Source organism: Nestor notabilis, unplaced genomic scaffold (genome assembly GCF_000696875.1).
Source record: "Nestor notabilis isolate BGI_N333 unplaced genomic scaffold, ASM69687v1 scaffold1855, whole genome shotgun sequence".
NCBI classification, from domain to species: Eukaryota; Metazoa; Chordata; class Aves; order Psittaciformes; family Psittacidae; genus Nestor; species Nestor notabilis.
In genome coordinates this window covers 14,768-33,401 of record NW_009930426.1, presented here as the reverse complement: position 1 = coordinate 33,401, position 18,634 = coordinate 14,768, and the positions used below count along the sequence as shown (strand labels likewise).

Genomic DNA, 18,634 nt, shown 5'->3' with positions numbered 1-18,634 from the left:
GCTCATTAGATAATGCAACACCTTTGTTTTAAGGAGATGCATGTAGCTTTACTTGGGAAGAAGTCTTTAAAATTAAAATATTCCGTTTATGTTGTGCTGGTTTTGGCTGCAATGGAGTTCATTTTCTTTGCAATAGCTAGTATGGGGCTATGATTTGGATTTGAGATGCAAAGAGTGTTGGTAACACAGGCATATTTTCATTACACAGAGTCAAGGCCATCGCTGGCTCTCACCCTGCTCCACTAGTGAGTAGGCTGGGGGTGCACAAGAATTTGGGAGCAGACACAGCCAGAACAGCTGACCCCAACTGACCAAAGGGATATTCCCATAGGTTTCTATTTATTTCCAACTGTTTAATAATATTAGTGGTACAAAACGCAGCAATGGAGCTGCTGGTTAAGGACACAGAATACTGGATCTAGAATGGATGTTTAACAAAGGAGATCAATGAGCTCTACCCAAGATTCTCAGCTCTTCTACTGCAACCAATCTTTTCTTCCACTCCAACCCACCGAGATGTCTAATAACAGCTGGCTTAAATTCATATTATAGAAAAATTGTCCATTTTAGAGATTGGCACTTATCCGCTTCACTGTTCACACATGTTCACATCTTACTTGTACCATGCTTCACAACCTGCTCACGAGCCCTCTCAGGTACAAAACATATACAAGCATAACTATTGACTAGTTCCCCTTTAAACCAAAATAACTTACTTTAGCTTCTTCTTCTTGTGCTTTTTTCACAATTGCCTGTAGCTGCACTTCACGTTTAAATTCCGCATGGAGTAATTTCTCCTCCATCATCCTACGTCTTTGATCTAATAATTCTTCTTTCCATTTCCGTACCTCTTTCTCCTATATAGAATGAGTACGTTCATTACTAACACAGTAACTGAAAAAAAGGCCTGAATTTTCCTCAGGATTTTCTAATATTTGAAGCTTTATTTCCAGTAATAAAACATTCTGATGCCCTATACAAGATCTGCATTAAGTTTAACCGAAGTACAATGATTTGCTAATTGCTTGAATTTGGTGAGTTTTGATTTAGGTGGATACAGGCCTTTTATTATGCCTTCCCTGAATCTGAATTGGTATAGCACGTCGTGCCAGCAACGCTCTTACAGCGTTCGTGATTGCAAATAATGCTTTCTTCAGTATCTGTGATGCATGCACAAGTCACCTGTGAAAACTGTATGAACTCAGACAAAAATTTCATTTTACCACTAATCTCTAACATTTCTAGATCACATGAGGGAAAAAAAACCCTTTTCTGAAAGACAGCAGTCAGCTCCTTGGAACTGCAGAAAGCTTACCCTCTCCATCAGTTTCTGAAGCTTCAGTGTCTTTTCTTCACGTAACTTTTCTCTCAGCTGTTGAGCTTTCATTTGTTTCTCTTCATGTTTCTTTTTGGATTCTGCTATTGTTCTTTTAATAAAAAGCAAAGCAGAGCAAAAACGAGACAACATGAACTGACAGCACTGCGAACATTTCTGTGTTGTTTTTAATAGGAGAAAACAAACAGACTGCTGGAGGGCACCTATTTCCCCTAGATGTAAACACTGTTCTTCCAGTCTTGAAATCCTTATTTAATGGACAACGTAGCACCAACACAGTTCATTATGAAAATAATATACTGATTTCTGTAACACTTTCCACCCACAGCCTCAAAGAAAGTAGATTTATGAGCAGTTTCATGCAGCCGTGAGTTTGGTTACTTGTTTTCACTGGTTAATCAAGACAGGTAACAACTCTAAAACCTTTTGCGTGACGGTGACGACAGTTTCTCGTGCATGTGTATTCCATGTCCAGGTGGACGTGCAGGCTCTTCTTCCACTCTGTCTCCCCAAGAATTACTCTGGCGCCACGGTTCACGAGCTGTACATAAGTAAACAAACACTTAGATCATTTAAACACACTTTTCTGGAAGAAGTACAATTAATGAGGCTTAGTTCCTCTTGTAGTTCTCTCTCAAATGGGTTCTCTTGAGCACAGATAAGGTGCAAACACAGACTAAAGCATCTCTAATCTCTGTGCATTTTCAATGCTTAATGATTCTATTATGCTTTTATCCAAATGTTAAATAAAACCAGGTAACAAATCTTAGAATTCTAATGCAGATAGGGGAAGAGAGCTGAAGAACAAAGACACACAGAGATAGTTTGCACATGCAAATCCATCTTTCCTAAGGAAATAACATTAAAAAATAACATAACTTGAATAATATTTACATGTTTGGGGGATCGTCACTAGCCATAAGTAAAATGGTTATTTGACTGTCATTTCAATGTAAGCACAGTAATACATGAAAATGTACCTTCATAATCTGCCAGAACATCATTCCAGTCCATAGACATACCACAGAAAGATATGCTTCCATTGCCCATACTAGCCTGAAATATAATGCAATCCAGACAGTAAACCCATAAACTTTCATTTGCAGGTGTACACATTAATAAACAGTGTCAACTCAGCCATACTCAGCAATGTTTCCAAGCTGAACTAGACTTCTCCAAGAGGCCGTTTCTGACAGTAGAAATAGAAATTTCTGCTTCACCTAGAGTAGCTCCTGTGTGGTAGCAACAAAAATAGCAAGTCCCAGCTCCCTCAGTTTTGCACAAAGAAACAGGCGGCAGGACAATGACTGCAGCAGCAGAGGACTTTATATCACTCAGCAACACCGTGCTTCTCAGTTTAGTAAGACTAAATAGTATGGTATAATTATTACATAGCGTTGTTTACCTTATTTGCATGTAAAAGAGGTAACATTCATGCAAGAAACAGCACTCAGAAATTCTATGCACATATTCCACTGACATCAAAGACAGTTTGAGATTGGGTGCTCTGAAATAAACTGAACACTCACAGAGAAATCACTGTCATTGTCAGTCTCAATATTAATGTCATTGTTTTCCTCTGCTTCAATCTCTCTAGTTAATTGCTCTTCTTCTGCAATAGCACTGGCAATGGCTTCTTCATTTGCCTTTTCCAGGCGATCTGCTAACTCTTCTTTCTTAGCAAGGACTTCTGCCATGGACTGTAGGAAACATGAAACCAGAAAAAAACCTCCCCAAATCAGCAGCAGGCACAAAAAAGTGGTTTCCATACAGTTAATATTAATATGCATTATATTTCACTCAACTTCTAAATACATGCAGTTCCTTTAAAAGCTGTATTTTATGAAGGTAACTAAAACATAAACCCCACTAAAAGTGTTAGTTTTAACTACTTATGAGTTAACTATTAATTCATTTAATAGCTATATGAAACACTTATGAAATCAATTATCATTCACATAATTCCAAAACACAGTACACAAGAGCTATCAACAAAAGCAACAAAGACAGTTCTTCTCTAATTATTCTTTTAAATACCTAGTCTTAGGGAGTAAGCAATGCATACTCTGAAGCATTAATGGCATGTTATTCTGTTGTTATCTCCAGAAAAGGGATAATGCTTCGGAGAATTATTTAAAGATGAAAATGGATCTGCAGATGAACTGTATCTGGAAACTTTACCATGATTAATACAATGGAATCTCAGGCTATACTTGTTTTTCAACTCAAATGGCAGGATAGTTAGGCAAGAATGTAAGCCTGAGTACGCTGCCTTTCCCTTCTCTAATATCCAGTATCAACTGGTTCATTTCCACTCTGCTATCAATGTGCCACAACACACAAACCGGTGTTTCAAGCAAACTAATAAGGAGTAGTGAAACAGTCAGAAGAGACAGAGATCCCACCAAACTGTCAGCATCCTGAACTGTTAATAATTGAGAATCTGAAATTATGTTAGTGGGTGAGATGCTGGAAATCAGCTCAAAAACCAAACAGATACTTGACCTGGAAATTACTTAGCAGGAGTCCAGTTTTTAAAAGATGTTAAAAAGGAAGCAATTTATAGGAAAACTTCTGCAAATCAGTTTTACTCTAGTTTCAGAAAAAAAAGGCAGAGCAAAACACAACCTGAAAGTATAATCTGGATTTTACATAGCATTACTGCAATCCTCCACTCAGAGAATCCCAGTAAAGCAGACACACCTTGCAAACTGTAGAATTCTACAGCAAAGAAAGGACATTCTTTTTGGGAAGCCACATACAAACAGAATACTGACTTCACAGCTGTTGCTTAAGAATGGCATTCATCCACATTGCTAGTTGTATAGGACGACCCAAGAAAGCAGTTCAGCTCATCTTAAAAGGCAGAGGTCTACCTTTGTCTCTAACAGAACTCCGATATCCCACGTGATTCCAGTTTCAATAATTAGCAAAACTGGAGTAAGAATTTAATGAAAGTCTGACTTAAAATGATGCATAGTGCAAGGAAAGTTCAAGACTTATGGGAAATTACATGCAAAAAAAGTCATGAGAGTGCAGATTTCTTTATTCCAAACAACACATCTACATCTCGTTTAAATTCAGAAACTTTGCTGGAATTAAATCCTATCATAAAAAGTATTTGTGCAACAAGTTATTTTTCCTATAGTAAGTACCTTATAGACTTTTTACAATTTCTACAGCAGGCTAGCAATAAACACTGTGCAACACAGAAGGAGAAAATTAAGGCTTACATTTATTATTTATTCAGAGATCTTTTAAGATTTCTTACCAATCTGGCAGCACTCACATTTGAAATATCTGAGGGATCCATTTCAGTTTCAGCTTCAGCTTTTTCTGTTTGATGCCAATCTATAGTATCAGTGATTACGGAGGAAGCTTCATTTATCTGCAGAGCTTCTGAAGTACAGTCAGTATTTGTGAGAACTGGAGGCATCTCAGAAACTACTTGTAAGGAATCTTCTTGCAGTGGTGTGCCAGTGCTCCCACTGTCTTCTGAGGTGTGTGCTGTGAACTAAAACAAGAGGCATTTGCAAGATTACCACCATGTAACATACCGATTCTTCGAGTCGCTGAAGTGAAAAGGATTTTAACAAATACCTGGCAACCTTACAGTGTGTGATCCAAGTCACCCCATGTATATTACAGTTGCTCATAGCCTTGCAAAAGTTGGATCTTTGTACTGGAAATCTTCTATATATGAAATGTGCCCAATGCTGAGTTTTTGGAAAACACAGGAAACCTGCCCACAGCATTCTAAACCATATGGGTCACCTCCTGATTTTTAACTTGCCAACTTGCACCAAAATCTTAATGTGCTTCCATAAATATGAAACAACTATTATCTTTAAATCCTTTTCCAATCTGGTTGGTGAATAAAAGCTCTAGACAACACTACCTCTAGAAATTGCTCTAATGAAAAGGTTGCAATATTTAAGCTTAGAAAACGGTTCAAAATTGTACTGACCTGGGTCCTTTCAGTAAGGGGACCTTCAGACTGATGTAAAGGATCCTTCTGCACAGGCTCAGTGCTTTTGGATGCACTGCTGTCAGCGAGTGAACCCCCATGCTTATTCTCTGATGGTGGTGCAATGACATTTTCTTTGTCACTGTCACCTCTGGACTTTGGTGATTCTGCAGCTACAGGAGCTTTTGTAGCCAACGCTGTGGATCGAGATCGAACAGGCCTTCCACGCTGAACTGTTTCCCAGCCCTCTGCATCCTTTCGATCTACAGAGAAAACAAACCACCTCATTCTAAGACAGGGAGACTTAGAAACAGAAGTACTATAGACAAGTATTTTATTATAGTATTACACAAGTTGTGGGATAAAAATATTCTCTTTAAAAATTAATAGCAACAAAAATCAATGAAATATTCTTTAGCAAGGTTTTTTACTTCAAGGATTGTTACCAGCTTCAGAAACACTGAACAACCCTATTCATGGAACCAGTTCTGTTGCCTCAAGAAGCTAAGCTAGTCATACACAAAACCATGTGAAGACGGCACCATGTAATTCAGCTTCTCATGCCAATTTCACGAGATGGTGAAGAACACCAAAGCAACCACTCTCTTGTTCTTCTTTGTAGCAACACCAGCGTTACAGGTCTTTTATGAAAGTGTAAATGGCTGCAAGTACAGGTGTAACTGCACATCTTAAGTGCAAAGGATTGTCCAGAGTATGGCTTACTATTCTTCCAGAAATTTACTTTTCCCATTTGTTTCATTCTGATAATAAAAATGCATTAATCAGTATCAGCTTTCAGAAAATAAACAGCAAAACAGTGCTACAGTTGAACTGCAAACTGGAGGAGAAAATAGTAAAATAGTTTTCTTCAATTTACTTTGATGACTAAATAGCTGTTAAATACAACATGTTGATCAACATTTCTGATACCTAACCTTGGGACATACCTGAAAAGCCTTCCAAGTTACATTTGTCTGCCTAAAGTACCATGTCTTAAGCTTGATCAGATTTCTAGAATATGAAGGGGAACTCCCTTCTCCATATATAGCATTTTGTGGCCAGCAAGTAAGAGCAGCACAAAACTTCCCTAGACATCTTGAAACGACTATGATTCTTCTGAGACCTGATGGTACAACTCACAAGTGTGAAAGGCAAGCTCATGCGAACCTATTTGCTGAACAAAATTCTTGCAAGAAGCTCAAGATCTAACTACATACGATACTTTCCAATATACTTTGGGTTTAAGCTATTCTTAGGATCATTCACATAAAAGGAAGAGAAAGGTACGGGAGATTCTCTACTCCTCCAGGCAAAAGTAATTAAAAACACTCCAACACTAAATTGGATGCTTTACAGAGGGAAAAAATCTGGAAGAGAACAGAACTTGTGTAATGGAATTAATTCTCTGAGTATTTTTAAAGCTTTTTCTAACAAAGATGGTTCTGTAGCTCAGGCATAAAGATCAGAGCTCAAACATTAAAAGTTTAACATAAAGATGACATTAAACTTTAACATAAACATGAATAGGAATAAATACAAGTTTACTTGGCTGTCAAAAAATGTCATTTGAATCACCCAATGGTGGTGAGAAGACTCAGCTATTTGTGTATTATGATGAATTGCACATTACCAACTTAAAGGCTGGCTTAAAACTTGCATTTCTAGAGATCTGATTTTTTAAAGCAAAATATGAAATTATTTCAAAAATAGAGTATGTTAAGTGTTATGCTCTCTAAAAATACCACCTGCTTCCAGTAGGTACACGATTGTGAGGTTACAAGAAGTGACCCATCCTTACGGATTGCAGTAACATCTCAATGCAGATAAACACACCCAAAGGGACATGAGAGAACAAAGTATTTTCTTCTTCCTTTCAGAACATGTATGTTTAATTTAAAGCAAGCTACAGGACACAAAAAGGACCTGTCTTAATATTAATTTTCATGGTCAAAAATGCTCAAGTCTTTTTAATTTTCCCTCCAGAGCATTTCTGGCAACTCTAAAGCAAGTGTACAGAAATTCTGTTACCCACATTCACTACAAGTGCTAGAAACTGTATAATACAAGGCACTGCAGAGGCACAGTCAGAGGACTGCCAACAAAAATGAAGACTATTTTAAACCAAAGATGAAAGTGTTGTACCTACTGCAGTACCCTGAGGTGGACTTGTTCCATATCAGCAGTAACCAGGAAACTGGAAATTAGCCTAAATCAGAACTAATGGCACTTTCATACTTTGCCACCCTTGGTACGCAAACATTAAGTGCTCATTTAACTACTGGGTTCTTTTAACATCTCAGCAGCCTACACCAGTGGCTGGTGTAAATCATGAGTAACCAGTGAAGTTAACAGGACTGTTCTGAAATTTATCTTAAGTGAGCAGCTTGTGCAATAGTTTTGACATAACTATATAACTGCTCACAAAGCTGAATACTCATAATAGAACAGATGCAAAAAGATAATGGTATTTTATTGCTGAAACTGCTTTACTCTAGAAAATTCACTGTGTATTTTAAAATAACCAAAATTCCAGTTCTTTGTATGACTGACTATAGCTGATCTCTTCAGATAACTGACAGCAACCAGAGAGAGCACACCTCTGAAAAAAGCCTTTTTGTGTTCATTCCCCCTCCATGTATTGGCACATGCTTCAGTATGTACCACTGATTAGAAGGGAAAGGAAGTCGAAAATATATGGATTATGTTTTTTGCTTTACCACAGGCTTTCCCCATTTGACTTTCCCCTGCAAGCACTTTGGCTTTCTTTTCTTTCCTTCTTCTTTTTATATGGAAAATTATTGTTACCTACTGGACCAACTGATCAGAACATGTCATTACCCTCTCATACACAATTTTATCGTCAACAATACTCCAGGGAATAGGGTTTTAGTTCTGCAAGAATCACAAACAGATTTACTGCAGAAAGCCTCAGGCACACAGCCCATGTAAGTCACGGCCCTGCATTACATGGGACAAGGACTGCTTAGGCCCCTTGTATATCGCAGCTGCTCCTACCCCACCGACTTTCCTAATTAGTAAGACCACAAAGGTTTTGCTGTATATAGCTTATGATAAAATTTGGCCAAGAAATGTCCCCGGCATGTAATATACAGACAATGAAGAGACTATTCAGAAGGCTGCTGAACTTGATTGAAACCCCACCACTGCTTCAGTGTAGCAGACTTGGGGATGGAGATTCCTTTTGCTTGTCAAACAAGACTGTTGCAGGATTTCACTTCTCCTTGTTCTGAAAATCAAAGTCATCTCTTACAAAAGGCATCTTTCCTACATTAAAAAAGATCAGGAAACACTCTTTAGTGGTATCTACTACCTAAAGATAATTTTACTATTATTATTATCTAGATAATAAGATATATTCATCTTACTTATACCTTAATAATAGTTGTACTAGTACCTTCCAATATATGTTACTACAATCTACTTAAGTTAGGTCTACTAAAAACCCCCCACCAAACAATTCTCACCTGACTTGCCTGTTGATTCCTTTTTTTTAGTAGTCTAAAATGACAGAATTAATCAGAATAAAATTATTCAGAGCACGGAAAAGCCATAATCACACTTATTATGATAGAAGAAAGGCTCATCCAACTATTTTAACAGCAGAGAAGAACTTGTGTTTAAAAGACTACTTTTCAGTGGATTCTTAAAAGACAACCCAGGTTTTAATGAAAGCAAGCATTCAGACTGTTGATTTATTTGGAAGCAGTTTAACAGTTTGATACCACCTGACAACTGCACGAGAAGTTACTTTTCCATTTTAATTCACTTATCAGTTTAATATTAAGTAATTTCAAGGCACATTTTTAACAAAACGTTTGCAAAGCTAATACATTTATTAGCATTAGATCACATCTAATGTGAAGCAAAGTTAATACGCAGTAGGGCACCGCCGTTCTTCTTTCCTTCACTTTTTTTCCCGAAGTCTGGAATTCTTTTCTACAGCCCAGTAGCCATCTCCACATACTAAGTATCACATGCTGGGTTTGATTACTCCCAGAGTTTTGTTAATGAATAATTCATTTGACTACCTTGATCATTCTCTAGTTTCATTTGAAGCTCCCCGTCCCTGCTTGCTCTTGTATTACATGGAAGTGACAAGCCATCTGTTACCTGGAGGCCCTCGCAGCCACCAGGGCTTTGTTCTTTCAGAGTTACTCCATGTGGAAGAACTGGCAGCCTCACAACTGCCTCGATATGCAACATCAAGAAAATAATCTAAGCAAGAATGTTGAAAACTCTCGAAAGTTCTACCTCAGGAGATGCATGTCCCTTCTTAAAACTTTACTTGCAAGTAATACACTAGCAAAGCTTATCTGACCTTCCCCACTCATTTCTGACCTTCAGCCCCATTTATTATTTTTTCTGTATCTGAAGTACTATTACTGTAACTGAGAGGCACTTTGGAAACCCATCACTGCTTGAGAATCTGGAGGCAAATCTGGAAACATGAACTCAGCTAAAACAGTTACAGGGCAGAAGACATGAAAACCAGAAAAGTAAAATAAAGAAAACCCCAGACTAAGTGTAGTGGTGCAAGAAGTGGTAAATTTACAGACTATAACAAGAGATGGTGAGATAACAGACAAGACTTTAGTTAGAGACGTTAACTGTCAGACTACTTTTAATGGCTACTGTTGCCTGTGTGTACTACTGATTCTAAACCAATCTCTTCACTTGCCACGAACTAGTCGGACAGTAAGCCCAAACTGTGTTTCATATTGTAGAAAGCACCCAAGCATGAAAGACAAAATTATATTTCTTTTAAACAGTAGAGGTTAATGATGGAAGTGAGGTAAGATGATTTAAACTAATTTAATTACAAATTGGGGGGGTAGGGGTGGGGTTGAAATCTTCTCTCTCCCTAAGGACTCATTTAGTTAAATGTGGAAATCCCATCAACCATGAAACAGATACAGGATCATACCACTGGTCCACTTCACAAAACCATTCTGAGACCTAATGATAACGCTGTTAGAAATCACTGGAGAACATGTGTTTTAGAGAAATCTTGCCACTGAAAGCCCCAGCTGGGCTTCAGGGTGGCCAAGAGAGCATTAGAAGGTGGCAGGAGGAGTCCTCCCACTTACAATGCCTGAACGTACCTAGCAGCTGGGAGTGCATTAGCTGGGGAACAGGCACAGCGCATGATACACAAACCTGCTTCAATAATGCATGTGAAGAGCCCTTGTGACTGACTCCCTTTGCTTAAACTTCACAGATTCTCGTGCTCCAATCAGTGATGCCAATTTGATTTTACCAAAGTGATTCCAGCCTCCATGCAAAGACTAGCATGCTCTTAAAGATAATTTAGTTTGTTAAAAACACTGCAATTCAGCCAGGAGAAAAATCACTGAAATTCTCCAGAGCTGAATGTCAGAGACAAGGGATTGTTAAGAACAAACAAAGCTTCCAGAAGGACTGACTGTTATTTCTTAAAATGAAATGTTTCAAGTCTGAATTGTATAGTACATTTGATTTTGAAAATTACTGAACACGGACAAGCCAGTATTACAGGACACTCTCTGGTTCTCATCAGCTGCAGGTAATGGACAATAAAACACAGCACAACATTGATTCTTCAGCCCTTTAAATGCCTAAAACTAACATAAGGGTAAGATATTTTCCTTTTAGCCTCTTAAGAATATGATATCCATATGGAAAGGCAGATCAGTTTTATTCCCTGTGTAGCTAATAAAACCCTCCATACGCACAAGAACCCCTAACAAAAGTATTTTAACAACAGCTTGGAGCCTGACACTTATCAACAGCTTGAAGTCTGACACTTATCAATATGAATGATAATCAACAGAAAAGGGTTTCATTATGAACAGCTTCAACTACTGACAAAATTTAGAAGTGGAATTACACCTTCTATTACACTGTTGAAAACTCAGCCAAACTGCTACTGTTCTCTAACCAGCTCACTGCAACTATATCCAGCAAGACATTCCCTCAGGAAAACAGCAGCAACCAATTCCCATTCAAACAACTGTTTTCAGAGTATGGTTTTGATTGGTTTTTGCTAAGAATCCACATGCTACTGAACTCACTTCTGTTAAACTACAAGGAATTTGGACAAGGTATTTTACTTCCAGAATGCAAAGCACTATACATGTCTTCTACTACTGCTAGGTTGAATGTGCAACTATCTTAAATTATTCCCTGCTCTTCCAGTAATTTTTCTTTAAAAAAACCCCCCAAATTATGAACATTTCCTTCTCATTTCTCTCAGAACACCCATTTCTCTCAGAACACCATCCTGCCTGCTGGTTTTGCAGAAAGTCATCTGGGACCACACATGAAAAAAATAAATGGAAGAAATGCTTCTCTGAAGACAATCCTAGCCTTACGGTGTGTGCGAAGCAACTATAAAGCAAATGGTAAAGTTCTTATGTCTACAAATAAATAAATCACTTCCAGAACGAAAGACCCTGCCATCAAGCATTCTCCAAGGAGAATCCTTAGAGAACCAACTGGTAAGTGAATGTGGTAACTCTTGCCTTCAAAAAAACATCAGTTGTTACTTCATCAAAGTTCTAATAACACTGTCTCCCTGGGCACATAAAACTATCTTGGGCTCTTTTAGGTCCTGGGCATCTATTATCCTTTAGATTGTTAAACCATTCCAAATTGCAGCCAGTGAGATTGTCAGTTTGTGACCAATGACCTTCCATTTCTCAGGGTGTTATGCACTGGTATTTTAACAGAGGAAATCCTAGTTAGTGGAAATACAGTGGAATGTTCCCTGCACGCGAAATACGACTTTGTCTCTAACATAACTACTAATACGCATTAATCTATTATCTCAATACTTTCTTTAAACATTTTATTTTGCAAAATTGGACTTACTTTTTGTTTGAAAATAGGTCATCACACTCAAAACTCACTTTACACCACATGGTAAAAATAACATAAGGCACTGAAAGAGACTTGCCATTTTTCCGCGATGACTTCTGTGCAGGAGGTGGCACGCAGGTTTGTGCTGTCGCTAGCTCAGGACTGGCAGCTTTAGTTCCATGACTGGCTTTTACCTTATCAGCCCAACTTACACCAGGAGCCAGGCGGGTGGCAGAAATGGTCACAGCAGGGTTCCTAAATGAAAGTCAGAGCTCTTTTTAGTGGCTAATCAAAGAACAGAATGGTTTGTTAGAAAACTTTATCAGGACACTTTCTCCCTAATCTTGGCGTCCAACGAGGCAGTCTGAGAGCTAGTTCCAAAGACTGGAATTTATTTTAAAATGAGAAGAAAAGCTTATTATAGTGACTCTTCACAAACCTGCCTCCTTTACCTTTCCAGTTTTAAAAGTAGTTCTTGAATATTCAAGCTTCAGTAGATTTCTCAACAGCAAAATCCCTATAAATTCAACTCATGAAGAAAGTAAAACTCACCACAGAAACAAGGATGCAGCAATGAATCAGCAGCGGTGGTGGGGGGTGGGGAGGGTATTATTTCTATTAAGTAACTATTTTGATAGCCCATTATATTCCCTGTCACAGGAAAGACAGAAAATAGTGCTGCACCAGGAGAAAAATCTCCAAGTGAGACTCCTTCTACTCAGTAGCCAATGAAAGTAAATTAAGAAGAAGCTAAATTCTTGGATTAAATTTTTTAAAATGTCTAATGACTAAAGAAGCATTCAGTACTCTGGTGCTGGACACAGAGCTCCCACAGGAAGCATCCTCTGATAGGGAATTTTACAATCACAGAAATAAAGATACAGTGAGTACATACAGCCAAATGTAACAGCTCTTCTATTGCATCTTCTTGGGTCCAGCCTCATTTCATAGGCTACAACCATTACTTTACAAGGAGTTTAACAAAAGATATGGGCAGGAAGTCCAAAAAAGTGCAGGCTTAACTGTAAATGTACATCACACAAATCCATCATATACTCTGTTTCAAGGTAAAATAAATGGATAGATTTATTTTCTATTACCTACTCAGCAAAACTAAATTGCTGGAAGGACATTCTATTAACTTTCTGAAAGGTCCAAGTAACAGTGACCACCTAAACTCTGAATTTCTTGATGGACAGAACTGCAGGGTTTTTCCATTAATTTGCTTTCTGTAACAAGTTGCTCTAGAGCAAAATCCTGCCCAGTTTTATTAAAATGAATGCAAGCAAACTTTTTTGAATTGGAAAATGGTAACACCAAGGAAGCACTCAATGTTCAAGAAACATTGAATTCTCTTCTGCAACAAGAGTAACAACTGATTTCTTTTCCAAGCTTTACACCACTGATTAAAAGAGTCCACCAAACCCAGCTGCCTCATTAGCTACAGCAAACCAAGGACAAAATAGGTATCTTGCAAGTTTCAAACAGATGTGTAGAAAACCCCACATAACCAGACTGGGCACTTATTTTAAGCCCAGTGAGATGTCAATTTGTCATTATCTGCTATTTTTATCAAGTCTGCCATCAAGAAAGAAAAAAAAGCTATCAGGAATAAGTCCATAAATTACAAAAACATGGCTGGTTGGTGGTTTTTAATAATCCCCATTGATCCTATGGAATGCAGTATCATTTCATGTGAGGAAACCAGGAAAAGAATCCAAGCCCCTTACTCCAATAGTGCCATACAACCGAGCACAGAGACTACTCAAATGTGCAGCATGGAACATCGTTTCCTTCGACATACTTTGAGGCTGCAGCAATGCACACTGAAAAGTTGTTGTGATAACAAAGGTGCATTTAATAATCAAAACCAGACTTTAACCTTTGTGATACTGATTTCTGAAGTCATTTATGCTTTTGGGATCCAAAGCATTGTATGATAACAAATTCTACTAAGTCTTGGAAAACACTTCTGCCATTTTAAGCTTGGTGCTTGATCACTGCAATTAGTCCTCCCAATTCCTTTTCACGAAAAATAGTGGACAACATTTTCCTACTCATCCTCTCTGTAAGTGATTTTGTTTATCATAACCTTCTTGTTATCCCTTCTCCAAATTCTCTGCTTTTTGCGTCAATACTGTTGGATACTTCTGATTGTTCCTGTTTCCAGTTTCTGTACTTTTCCTACTTTTCCTACACTGTTTTTGGGAAGAGATGAAGATGACCAAAGTTACAAGTCATTCACTATAAATTCTACACTGGTACACCACCACCTGTTCTCATGTCCTCCATTCCCTTCCTAGTAATTTCTAGCATTCTGTCAAAACTTTCCAGCATGCCATATATCAAGCATTTAAGCAGCCACCTCTCAGACACTGTCAGGTAGGTATCAGTACATACATCTACAAAGAGAGTACCACTGTTGGACCAATTTTTCAACCAAACACACTTTGTAATATTTTTGCAGAAATATTTTATATTCAAAATTGGATAGAGCTCAATACTTACAGGTACTGACCAGATGCTCTAATACTAGATCTCTAATGAGGACATTTTAACTACTTATGAAACAGAATAGTGTGTGATTGAGATCCCAACAACCCAGAATGAACTAAAAAACATACCCTGAGAAAGATGTAAACTGAACATGTATGCGCTCTCCAAGACTGAAACGGCACCAGACAGTGCTGCTCAAAACTGGTGTTCATGCACATTTGTGTTGAACTGCTTTCAAACATTTTAACAAGTAAAAGATTCCTTATTACAGCATATAATACACGCTGCATTTTAAGTAGGATCAGTTTCGCTATTCATCAGAATCCTGATAGTCTCACTTTACATTCACTCTTTTTGACCTATATTCACTTTTGCACACTCAGCTGGCCATTCACATTTCACACGATGCCAGTTTTAAAACACCAGTTACACATATTTTGACCTTTGTTTTGCAGTAGGAAGAGTACTGAACAGACAACATAGAACACACTAATTGTATTTTAACTTCAGGTCTTTGGAATGACCATTACTTAAATATATAACAAAGTAAAAAATTAAGTCCTTGATAGGATTCCTTTACAGACCCTGTGCTTTTCTTTCATGAATGCAAATAATTGCATATATGATTTAATAAACACCAACCAATACCTTGATTACTATAGAAAATGTGTATTCAATGAACTCTACTTCAAAGGAATCCTTATTTTAGCTTTAATAAACTTACGATCTGGTTTCGTACCCAAAATTTAAACTTCTTCGTGCATTTGATGTCACACTGATTCTGTCTGTTGATGGACTGGGAATCACATGGCGTCCTGGAGACATTTTCTTTACTTCCCAGGCTAATGAAGTAGGTCTGCAAGCACAGGAAAGAAAAATTTCAAAATAAAACTTGCAGTAACTATCCCTGTACCTCCAGTACACCAAAAACTTTAGAACTAACCAAATATAACACCATCCACTTCCATTATACTATTGATGTACCAAACTTTGCCAGCAATAATGTTTACTAATACATACGTACTTGCAAAGGTAACTGAACAGGTTAAGTCAACATAAAATGGTTTTATCCAAACAGATAAAAAGGTGAAAACCCAGCTAGAAGCCAGGGAAGCATTTTTATTATGCAGCCCATTGAAGATGTTTTAGTTTCAAGTACTGATTCTGAGGCTATCCGACACATGAAAATGACAACTGGCAATTAAAACAACCCCAAACTTGTAGAAGCCAGTGCTGGCGAAGACAGATTCAGAGAAGCACTTACATAAATATATATATACATAAATATTTTTTAACGTGCTCCAGTACTACTAGCAGGATTGTAACAACCTATAATCAACTAACAAAACCATTCTGTCACATTTGGTCTACTTTTTGTCTCTACCTAGGTGATGAGCAATTGAACTCACTACTTAACAAAGCAAAATGGAAGAACTAGAGTCTACTCCACAGGTTGTCTACAGGCACGAATTATACCAGCAAAACCCTATTTCTCATTTACATCCCAAAGCTAAAACTTAGGCACCAAGGCACAAACTGAACACTAGGCACAAATGTAGGGATGTCATCAGTTTTACCTTTCTGATCATGTACTTCCAAACCCTCTACCATTTGCAGCACAGCTGCTCACTGGTAACACTAACAGGGAGGATAAAATCCCCCCGTGTCCTCACACAAATTCTGTTCAAAATGAAAGCTCCCTGAGGCCCCAGAGCAAACCCAAAAATTGGTTCTATTTGCTGAATCTCTGCTACAAAATAAAGTTTACTATGAGACAGTATTTGGCTGTAGATTAAAAAATACATATCAATCTAAATACCTGCTTTGAGCATCAGCTTTTTCTAACTTCTCCTGTAGCTGTATCCAGTCAATCAATGCTTTGAAGTCCCTTACATAGTTATCAAGCATCATCAGGACTTCCTGAAAAGTAACCATTACATCAACCTTAGTATTCAAAAATGCCAATCCCTCCACCTCAATAAAGGAACTGAAAATGAAGTAGGAAGTTTATTGGTCTGTAGTATTCTCAGAAAGAATAAAACCAAAGAAAACACCTGAAAACAAAAAAGCCCAGATAGTTCAGATTTTTATGTGAACAAACATTAAAACATTTGTCCCATCAAAACCACGCACATTTCCCAACATCTCTGCAAGCACCAATGTCTAAGGACAAAACAGCAAAATCTGGCACAAAAATAATTCTTAAGAATCACAGTTTCAGGGGTTTTTTGTCAGAGTTGTTTTCTTTCAAAATACGCTGGACATACTTCATCAAATAAGCAAAACTGCCTGTAAAACCTGATAGACCTGTGGAAGACTAAAACTGTCACGATTAACCTGTTTGTGAAGTAAAAACACACAAGGCGACACAAAGGCAACTGCATCAGATGGAGGGAATTCCTCCTGGAGAACCCTGGGACCCCTGCATTAGAAAAAAAATGGTTCTTACACCTCTGAAGTTCAGCAAAGCGTATCCTGTGCCCACAGACTTCCAAGTGTGCACGATTTTCAAATGATGCCTGCTGGTGTAAGTACAGGTTAATGACAGACATTCTGCTGTCATGTGAGATTATCAGCACTATTGTACTAATAAAGCACTTTGTGATCAAAATCACTCTGAGAGTGATATTTTGAGAAGCAAAAAGAGAAAGATCAGAGCGTTACACTTGGTTTATAAAATCATCATGTTTGATATAAACTCGCTGAGAAAGAAACCAACGTAAATGGCAAAGTTTATATTCTCTTCTCTGATTAGCACACCTTAACAAGTGAAACAAGCCACTAACTGCACACTCTAATCTATGAATATAGTAATTACATTTCCAGACCTTACAACTCCAATACCCAGATTATACTTCTTGACCATTACAAACCAATCAATGTTACACCATTTTAAAAATCACTTCTCAACTCTACAGGCTTCCCCAAGTATTTCTGCATTTTTACATGAATAATCACTGCAAGCTGTAGTCATGAACACATTTCACGGCTTGGAAGATTTACATGTTATCATAAAATAACACAACGGGGAGGGATCTTAAGAGCAATCAGGTCCATCCTGTATTTCCGGGGTAGGATTAAACATACACTAAGAGAAATGATGTGGGTGTGCTGGAGTTTTATTCAAAACAGTGCGAAATCTTGATTAAGTAGTTAGAATCTTTTAAACTGTGTGTTGGTCTCTAACAAAATTAACTGTTACGGAAAGACACATAAAATTAACTTGACTTCACACTATATCAGGAAGGATTCCTAGACAGAATGCCAGTGGCTGAACAGTAGGAAACTAAAAGAGTTGTTTCTGGTAAAAATATGCTTAACTTTCAGAAATTATTGACTGTATCTACCCATTTCCAGTTTGGTCAAATGTACACGTTCACTAACTACAGTAAGGTCCAATTACATACAAAACCAATAAAATATTCAAAGGTAAACTGGGATCCTGCAGTCTTTACTCAGACAATACTGCCTACTGCCATTTGTTCACAGTAAAGCAGAGCGATTAAACTCTTAGCTTTGTTCCCTGAGTAAAATAGTTATTTTAATACACAGTTGCTTACTGTCAATGGAAGAGAAAGAAGCAATTCTTTACCATGTAAAAAGTTAGGAAATCATTTATATTCCACCTATAAACTCAAAAATAATTCACTGAATGTGGCATAAGGCACCTTCTCAGCAGAGCTGATTATCACCCAATGAAGCCCATGAATGTGTTTCTAACAGACAGTTCGAGGTCACATCAATCACAAATAGAAGCTTTCGTAACTACTCTTTCAAAGGCAAGAAAAATGTATATTGTACTCTGTGATGACAACATGCTGAAAATAATAAAAATCTATAAATGAAGTCTGATTTCTATAAAAACTTATACAAGCTTCACAAGCAAAGTTTAAAATACAGACATAATTTTACGGTATAAGGAAAAACACAAATGATGAAGTGTTGCTGTCGTGAAACTCTTCACTATGTCAAAGTCA

At 37.6% G+C, this 18,634-nt stretch overlaps 1 protein-coding gene across 1 annotated transcript in view; it reads right to left on the bottom strand.

Moving 5' to 3' along the window:
• The window catches only part of SCAPER (S-phase cyclin A-associated protein in the ER), a gene marked incomplete at its 3' end in the record, with an annotated part of 97,834 nt that overhangs the window by 68,908 nt on the left and 10,292 nt on the right, over window positions 1-18,634 (bottom strand). The window contains exons 3-12 of the mRNA XM_010015382.1: window positions 16,477-16,577; window positions 15,397-15,513; window positions 12,259-12,416; window positions 5,304-5,566; window positions 4,608-4,850; window positions 2,866-3,036; window positions 2,317-2,392; window positions 1,760-1,877; window positions 1,316-1,427; window positions 717-857 (exon numbers count right to left, since the gene is read on the bottom strand). Coding sequence (XP_010013684.1) covers window positions 717-857; window positions 1,316-1,427; window positions 1,760-1,877; window positions 2,317-2,392; window positions 2,866-3,036; window positions 4,608-4,850; window positions 5,304-5,566; window positions 12,259-12,416; window positions 15,397-15,513; window positions 16,477-16,568 — 1,491 coding nt within the window. The remainder of the gene's footprint in view (window positions 1-716; window positions 858-1,315; window positions 1,428-1,759; window positions 1,878-2,316; window positions 2,393-2,865; window positions 3,037-4,607; window positions 4,851-5,303; window positions 5,567-12,258; window positions 12,417-15,396; window positions 15,514-16,476; window positions 16,578-18,634) is intronic.